The sequence below is a fragment of the Oreochromis niloticus genome, linkage group LG22 (genome assembly GCF_001858045.2).
Source record: "Oreochromis niloticus isolate F11D_XX linkage group LG22, O_niloticus_UMD_NMBU, whole genome shotgun sequence".
NCBI lineage: Eukaryota > Metazoa > Chordata > Actinopteri > Cichliformes > Cichlidae > Oreochromis > Oreochromis niloticus.
The window spans coordinates 4,118,061-4,127,428 of NC_031985.2; the positions used below are offsets into that span (position 1 = coordinate 4,118,061).

At 42.0% G+C, this 9,368-nt stretch overlaps 1 protein-coding gene across 1 annotated transcript; it reads right to left on the reverse strand.

Annotated features, from left to right (window-relative positions):
- Positions 1 to 2,965: 2,965 nt before the first annotated feature.
- LOC100697484 (methylglutaconyl-CoA hydratase, mitochondrial-like) lies at positions 2,966 to 7,129 on the reverse strand. Its single transcript, XM_025902027.1, has 4 exons — positions 6,777 to 7,129; positions 6,512 to 6,601; positions 5,067 to 5,393; positions 2,966 to 4,595 (listed from the first exon to the last, which is right to left on the reverse strand). Exons 1-4 carry the CDS (start codon positions 7,069 to 7,071, stop codon positions 3,556 to 3,558), a joined length of 1,752 nt encoding a protein of 583 aa, XP_025757812.1. The 5' UTR covers positions 7,072 to 7,129; the 3' UTR covers positions 2,966 to 3,555.
- Between the last annotated feature and the right edge of the window lie 2,239 nt (positions 7,130 to 9,368).

Sequence of the window (9,368 nt, forward strand, 5' to 3'; positions counted from 1 at the left end):
CACACAATCACAAATATGGACACATATGGAAACACACATGCACAGAGAGACACACACAGGATCAAATTCAGTCAACCAGTCTAAATATATTGAATCTAAATCATACAATAAGATGCTCCCATAAAAACTCTCTCTCGCCCTCTCTTTCTCTCTCTCTCTGTCACACACACACACACACACACACACACACACACACAGGGAGAGAGAAGCAAGTTTCTAGGTCAGTCAAGCAGCCTGGGAGCTGCTGAATTTGAATCCACCAATCAGAGAGGCTGTGTGCTTTTTCCCGCCAAAACAGGTGCACGCAGCACAGAGAGACACAGGATTTTTGCAGTCTATTTCTCATAGTGAGGACTCCCCTCAAACAAATGACCATAATTTCCTAACCGTAGGGGCTAGAACGGTCATTCTTACACCGTTTTGTTCAGAAGAGATGGGGGAATCTTAAAGTGTTGACAATTTATCATTAAAATATGAATTATTAAAGATATTTGACTTGTAATGCACCATAACTGAGTAGAGGCGAAGCAAAAACTGCCTTGACCTGCCCTCAAACAACGCTTTCTAACTCTAAATCTATTTGGAGTATCGATATCATTCTTTCACCGTAAGAGTCAGCAGGCTTTGGTGAACAGTCATGGAAATTTTCAGGTCTGTGTGGAAATCCATCAAAAAGATATGACGAGAGAAAAAAGTGCCTCATTTCCAGAGTTTGAAATCTGAAGAAATCTGAGCGAAGGACGAATTTCCTACCCTCAAACAAGTCTAACTCATCTCAGAACAGTAATAGGTGAGAAAATAATTCTTGAATTGTGAGCGTCATGAGTGTCTGAAGATATACGGGGACAAGCCTCATGTCTTAACTTCGCTTCGTTAAGGAGATATGACGATTCGAAAATGCCTCTCATTATAGAAATTAAGCGGTGATTTTGATCAAACTCTCCATTGACTTTCTATGGAGAGTTTTTCGACTTTGTGTTGGTCTGAGGAGATTTGCCAAAATTCTATAAATCCCACAACAATGATAGTGACATTTTCTGAAAGCCAGCAAAAATACCTACGTTTTGATGTATAATTTGTGGGAGTTGAGTGAAAATTAATCAAGTAGCAAGAAGTTGTTCGGACATGAAGAGAAAATTGCCAAAGGTACAGTGGCTCACTTAGAACCAACTGCATAGCAACCATAACAACGCATGTATTTTGTGAAAAATCACAAAGATGAAACTCAAAACTTAAAGAGGGATAAGATGAAAACGGTAACAGATATGAAAAAGCTGAATCATTCATGAATAGCCCAATAATTTGTGAACATTTTAAAGTTTGAATGGTTGTTCTAGGCGAAAGTATGAGAAAGTAGTTAAGTTTCAAAAACGAGCAAGTTTTAGCAGAATTGCAGAAATTTCCCATTCATTTCAATGGGACAAATTAAAGGAAAAAAGCTTAATATTTTAAAAAGTATAACAGCAAAAAATACCAAAAGTCATAGCACACATTAGCAGAAATAGCAGAATAGTTTAAAATTTGAACGGTGAAAATCGGCTGAAAATTGTGAAAGTAGTTAAGTGCCAAAAAACGTACAAAAAGTGGCAACTGGAATAATAAAGAATAAAGAGAAACAGGAACTCAATAGTGTGGATGCCTAAAGCATCCACACAATAATAATAAAGAATAAAGAGAAACAGGAACTCAATAGTGTGGATGCCTAAAGCATCCACACAATAAAGAATAAAGAGAAACAGGAACTCAATAGTGTGGATGCATAAAGCATCCACACAATTAGCTCTGACTATGAGATAAAGGAGAACAACAGCCTGATACCTGCAGGCCTGACAACAGGAGATGTATCACTCCTGTAACACCTGTAACATTCAGCAGTCGCCTCATTGTTCTGACACACAACAAAACTATTGACTACACTACACACTAACTACACAAGATTTGTCGCAAATCTCTCACATCTCAAACACCGCCGTCACTCCTAAAACTTTCCCCTTCCTAAACAACTAAATGCCATGTTGCCATATCATTTTTGGATTGGTCAACATGGTACATTTCTCCACCAATAGGAAAGGGTGGTGTTTTTTTGGTTTTGTTTTTGCACACAGGCTTTCGAGCGTTTTCCTTATAAAACGCCGTTTTTACCGTTTCTTCCTGCAGTAAATATAAACAACAATAGTATTCAGGAAGAAAACCAAACATTGCAGATATTTTTATCGTAACTCTGGTTTTACGTGGCCTATCAACACAATTTAAAAACTGGTATAAAGTCCACACTTTTTCCGTCAATTGTTCCGTCTGTCCTGCTCACATCTCCAATGGTTGTACATGTTGTCATTCACGTGGCTTCACTCCACATCAGCCACGCCGCTTTGCTAGCTAAAACTCCGGTGTCGGCACATAAGGACGCTGTCATAGCCTGTCAACCACGTTGATTGGCTGCGTATATACGAATGTGGATCGCATTATTGGCTGGACTATGAGATAAGGTGGCATCGTTCTAATCCCATACAGGAGCAGCCAGTCACTTACTGACTAACACTGCAAAACAGAATTGTTGAAGTTTTAATTTTAATTTCAATTCAGGTTAGATTTTTTTTGGTGCACAACGCAGGTTTTCTGTGCGCAGAGACCGTGCCAGCTGTGCGCAATTGCGCACGTGCACAGCTTAGAGGGAACATTGCTCACCACTATTGTTCTCCCTCTACACCAGTGACTGCACCTCCAAGAACTCGGCTGTTAAACTCCTAAAGTTTGCAGATGACACCACCGTCATTGGCCTCATTCAGGATGGTGATGAGTCTGCGTACAGGCAGGAAGTTGAGCAGCTGATACTCTGGTGCAGTCACGCACAATCTGGAGCTGAACATGCTTAAGACTGTAGAGATGACAGTGGACTTCAAGAGACATCCCTCAACACTACCATATCAGACAGCCCTGTGTCAACTGTGAAGATCTTCAAGTTCCTGGGTACCACCATCTCCCAGGACCTGAAGTGGGAGACCAACATCAACTCCATCCTCAAAAAGTATTGTGTTGCTTACATTGTTGAGATATACATCGCTGTGCTTCAGATTCACCATGTACCGGAACCAGATTCCTTGTATGTGTCTGTGCATATACACGGCCACTAAATGTGATTCTGATTCTGATTCTTATGTGACTCATCACCAGAGATGGGCAGTAATGCATTACAAGTAATGGATTACAGTAACGCGTATGCAGACATGAACACGGCAGTACTTAGCTGGGTTAGTTTGTTTGTTTCTCCAAATCTTAATGTGATTAGTTGTAAATTCTTTACTTTACAATTTAAAGCACCTTGTGGTGACTGCTGTCATAAATTGTCACTCTATAAATAAAAGTGAATAGTATTAACAAAGTCAGAAAGTGCTTTAGCCTGAAACACCAGCCCACAACGACCCCTAAGGTCCAGCTGTCAACTATGATGTAAGGGGTAATGTGTTGACGAGTTTAGTCTGACCCATAATTTATGTTGGAAGCAGAGGAACAGTAGCAGAGCTGAAGGCAGAACTGATCGATTCTGGAACGATGACTTCATTCCCCTTTGTACTGAGGCTGCCTCTTCTCTTTGAAAGCAGACAAGCCTTCCAAACGGTCTTTGGTTGGTATCACCTGGGAATAACAAGCCTCTTCTATTGCCAGACCTGTAGATAAATCCACCTCTATCCCCTGGTTAATTGCCAACTTTGCCATCCTTATTGCAATTGGGCCCTGGGGGTTAATCTCCCGTGCAAGCTCCAGAGCCCTCAAGTAGGCAGCATCTCCACTGTTATTCTGCTCCACAGAATGACTGACAAGACCCATTTGTTGCGCCTGTGTCCCATCAACCACTCGTGCAGCAAAGATGAGCTCCTTGGCTAGAGAGACGCCAATCACCCTAGGGAGACGTTGTGTACCACCTGCTCCAGGAATAATTGCAAGTGTAGTCTCAACTAGTCCCATTTTGGCAATATTGGAGGAAATCCTGATGTCACAAGCAAGGGCCATTTCCAAACCTCCTCCTAAGGCAGCACCATCAATTGCAGCAATTGTTGGTACTGGCAGGTTTCCTAGCTCTGTAATGAGGGCTCTTGCTTTGGATACAAATGGTCCCACTTCGCTCTGGTGCATCTTGGCCCTCTCCTTCAGATCTGCACCTGCACAAAATATACCAGGAACTAAACTACATAAAATTACACTGCGCACTTTTTTATTCTTCTTGATGTCCTCCACAGCTTCAAACATCATTTTCACAAGATTTTTGTTTATGGCATTTTTGGCTTTTGGTCGATTTATTCCAATGACGACAATACCGCTGTCTTCTCCGTCCAGGTATCTAATGTGCAGCTCATCCTTTGAGTCGGAGCTGTAGTATCGTATAACAGCACTGTGGCCGTTCAGGCGAGGACAAAGCACGACTCTGTTGGACAGAACATACCGTCGGGAGCAGAAGGCAGCGGCTAGCCTACACGCACTTTGTCGATGTGCTGACTGCACGCGTCTCCACTCCACTTCAGCATCTTCAGGCAGGTTTTGTGTGGTTTTGAAGGGCAGCTGGACAGACTCCGCCCCCTCCTCCACCTCCACCTGACAGACTGAGAGGACAACAAACACAACATGAGCTGTACAAAGTGTGATTGGTGTTGACAGAGCAGCATCATGTGACTCTTGTTCTGCACTAAATGAAGTGATGGAGTGGCGCCTCCTTCAGGCAGAGAAACAGCTCATGGAGAGAAATAATTATTAGAGCAAAAACAAGAGTGGAGCTGCAAATAAGGCCGAGAGGAACGCTGCAGAAAACTGTTCATGTGTGAATTCATCACTTCATAGATTTATTTGAGCACTAAAATCAGAGCTGCTTCTATTTCTAATATGACAGCTGTACATTAGAGCTGGAACACTTTCCACCCAAACCCAAATGTTTTGGGTGGAAATCAAATAAAAACCAAAACAGCCACAAACATCAGACATGCTAACACTGTAACATTATTGGATGGAGCCCACTGAGACTGAACCACCATCATGAGTCTGACCTCTGACCTTTGACCTGTATCTACAGCACTGACCTCTGACTTTCAACTCCACTTGTTTCGTCATCAGGATGTTTCCCTCCCTGCTGTAGACGGTGCAGGTGTAGGTGGAGTTGTCTCCATCTGTGAGGTATTTCAGGATCAGACTGAGGTCTCCAGGTTCCAGTAAGTTTCTCTTCATCTTTGTTAGACCGTTGTAATTCTTGTCCTGTTCTTCAGGCTGGTCAGAGCCGTTCTCATACACGTGGACCTTCCTGCCGTCTCTGTCCTTCCACTCCACTTTAGCGTCTTTAGGCAGGCAAACTGTGGTTCTGCAGATCAGCTGGACAGACTCCACCCCTGAATCCACCCCCACCCAGGGGACTGAGAGGACAACAAAGCACAACATGAGCTGTAGTAACATTTTTTAATAATCATCTGATGGCCTTCTTACAGTAAACTTATCTCTGTACTGCACCTCAGTGCTGCATTTGGTACACCAGAAAACACTGAAAAAAAGTAATTATGCTGCTGTTGTGGTTTCTATCATATCCATCTCATAGATTCATGAGGATCCTTCCTCACTTACAAACGTTGGTCATGGAGTTCCAAAAGGTTCTGTACTGGGACCAGCTCTTTTCACATTATAAATCTTTCTCTTAGACAATATAAGAAAACACTAAACATTTTCACTGATATGCAGATGAAACCCAGCTTTACTAATCTATGACAAAAGATAAGAGTTAAACTACCAGCATGTCTTAAAGTCAACAACCTTGATGACCTCCAGGTTTTTTTAAAATTCATACATAATTTAGGTTCTTGTACTCGACCATTAAAACCTGAGAAACAGGGTGATCAATGACTGACATAAAAGGAGGAACATTTACTGTCAGCACATGTTTCCATGTCAGCCTGCTGTTTACCACCACAGAAGAAGAACAGCTTGTCCACATGCAGCCTCTGTGTCAGATCAATGCAGTGAAGCACACACACTGTTTAGTAAAGTCATGTTGTGGAGCTGTTTCACTGATTGTCAAGAGAATATTGTATAATATGATCAGCTATATGAAATGTATCTTTTTATATTATTATTAAGGACATGTCTAAGTGACTTTTCACCTAGTAACTTGTGTGCAGCTACTAACCGCTTCCTGTCTTCAGAGAACAGAGAAGTGAAGACTCAGCTCTATTAGAAGAACATGCAAATGTAGTGAAGGGGAAAAACCCGCGGCTCTAAATGACGTTGTTACCTTTGTACACACACACACACATACACACACACACAGAAAAGTATAAATAAAGGACGCGGACAGTCAATAGACGCAGATCCTGTGTACATGACTGCCCCTCGCGAGGAAAAATTTCTGCAGTGTTTGTGTGTTTTCTAAACTCAGGAGTCTTGGCTAAAGAAAGAACGGCAGGGTGATTTAAAGAAATCCCCTGTCACTGATCAATGACTGAGTCTGACGGAGGTTTTCGGACTTCTGGGAGACACTCACCTGACATGAAATAGTAACGGAAATGAAATAGTAGACCTCCAGAAACCACAAGAAGAACCAGGAGAGCTTTGGCCCAGGATGGAAACCGTTCTGTGGAGAAACACAAAGAACAACATGACCTTTGACCTCTGACTGAATGTAATGATATATTTTACTGAATATACTTCAAGCCAAGATACTTGTAGTCAACATGTGTTTTCAGCAGTAAAATAATAAAGCTTTATCTGAGTGATAAAACCGAGTGATCCGAGTGTTTGTTGCTGACCTTTGACCTGCAACTGTACGTCTCCCAGTCTCATGTAGCCATATCTAAGGTCTGTGACGGAGCAGGTGTAGGTGGCGCTGTCAGACAGTTGGAGGTTGGTCAGGTTCAGGCTGAGGTCTCCAGTTTCCAGAGCGTCAGGCTTCATGGATGTTCGGCCGCTGTAACGCTGGTTTTGATCTTTCAGTTCGTCTCCTTGAAGCTGACGCTGGTGGACGGTTGGAGGACTGAGGTCGGAGCGACTCCACACCACAGAGGGGTCAGTCAGAGCGAAAGTGTTATACTGACAGGGCAGCATGAACGAGTCCCCCTCATACAGCTCCACAGCTGAGGCATGCTGGGAAACTGAGGACACACAGACAGAGACTCCATGAGTCACTTCGAGGTAAAGATACACCAGGTAGATATTTGTATTTTTCTTTCCTTTACTTTCTGTACAGTCTCTCACTTCTTATTTTTAATTTTTAGATTCTTTACTTTTGTGTGAATCTGCATGCTGCATGCATGTGTAACAGGTGTATTAAAAACATCATTTATATTTCACCAAAGATCCATCCTGTGGTGTTATTTCCATTTGTCAGTCTTGTTTATGGACATGCACGTGTATATGTATTTATTTTCTGTTTTTATATTTTGGGAGCTTTTATTTTCTTTGTGTGACCTTTGACTTCCCACAGAGTCACTTCCTGTTCCGATTACAGAGCGATTAAACACAGTTAAAGTAATCGAAGTCATTCAAACATTGTTTGTTCCACATGCATTTTGTCTCACACTGTTACTATATGCTCACGATGCAGTGCATCGTAATTTGTTATATATGTTTATATGTATATTTCAGTATTTTAGCAGCTTGATTTATAATGAGGTTTGTTGTGATGTCACACCTCAGTCAGCTAGAGCTCCTGCTGGGGAGAGGTGTGCATGCAGACGTCCGGTCATATGAAGTTGCTGCACTGAATTTGTTTTATTTGAACAGTTTTGGGAGGATAAACCTGCCTCAGCTGGCAAAGCGAGAGTTAACTCATCTCATCATTCGCACAACAAAACGCAGAGAACACAGCAATCAGAGAGTCAGGCCAGACCGCTACACCTGTCCCTCTGCTGCTGGAACACTCACCCAGTGAGGGACAGTAAAGGATATTTCTATTCTTCTCTTTTTTAAGTTCTTTTTTTTAAATTGCAAAGGTTTAATAAATATTCAAGTGTTGATTTTAGCATTTACGTGTTGAAAAAAGCCAAAAAAACAATCATACATATTGAAACTCATTGTTTTTATATGTTTTTAAAGCTTCTTAAAGATGGCCTGTTGTGCCATGTAAACAACCTTTATTCAGGTTTGTAACTGAGCTCCGTGTGTGGGAAAACCCTGAATCACTGAGCTCATCATGAGTACTCAATTATAATATCAGTGCAGCCACGGGTGAGATAACCAGGTCCTGCTGTTATAAGTGTAAGTGTCACAGAAATGGCTTATGTATAAAGAAGTTTAATAGATGGTTCCAGCAGTTAAAATGTTCTTGCTTGTACATTTCCATGGACAATAGTGTAAAGGTGTGTTTATCTTGTCACAAAGAACAAGTTTTGTTACAGCGCTAATATCGCGAGGTTTGGGCGTGGTAATATAGGCTGTGAGCCCACGTTTAATAATCACGCTAAGGAGTTCAGCGAGCTATCTGCAAAAGCCTGGTTAGTCTACCAGCTGTTCAAGGTATTTGATATAACTGTATTGTAATATTGTGAAAATTTGTAATGTATGCTGTTCTAATTATTTTATGTTTTCAATTAGAATGCACAGGACTGTAAAGTTATTGTTCTAGGACCTCCGAAGTGGCAGGCGGCCACGAGGTAATTTTTTTTGTTGTTAAAACACAAGTGTTACTTTTGATAGACTGACGCGCTTAAAGCCTTTGTGTTTTATGTTTGTAGTTTTCACGGCAGCGAAGCGCCCGTCTTGAAGTAGCCGTGCCTGTGTTGTCATTTCGGAGTTACAATGAGTTATTTCCTCACTGTGAGAACATAACTGAGTGAATTCATAGAAAGTTATTTAATCTTTCTCTCTCCTGTTTGGCCGGGCACGCCCACGCCTTCCTGGATTGGGAACACCTGGGCCTCATCAGACCAGCTTGTATTTAAGAGCTAGGAGGTCTGCTGTTCGGCGCTGGACTGTTGTGAAGACTCTCATTCCCCGGACCCGTCCCCGTGTTTCCCCATGTGAAATGTGGAAGGAGCGACTGGTCACTAGTGGAATGAGAGAGGTCGGAGTGGACGTGTGTGATTCCCCTTTTTTCCCTGGAACCCTGAGCCCCGCCCCTCATCTTGTAAATAGCACAATCCTCGCACAGCCTGTAAATACACTTGGTGAAGAAAATGTAAATAAACTTTCTCTGTTAAATCGCAACTCTGGAGTCCTGCGTGTGGATCCTCAGAGCAACCCGTGACAATAACTGAGTGAATTCACAGAAAGTTATTTAATTATAGCAGGAAAACAACAAAAAAAAGTTTTCAATCACTCATGTCCTTCACAGTGGTTTGGTCCTCCATCATTAACACTAGATTTGCTATCCTGCGCAAATTTGCGTAACTTCCTTAAACCCA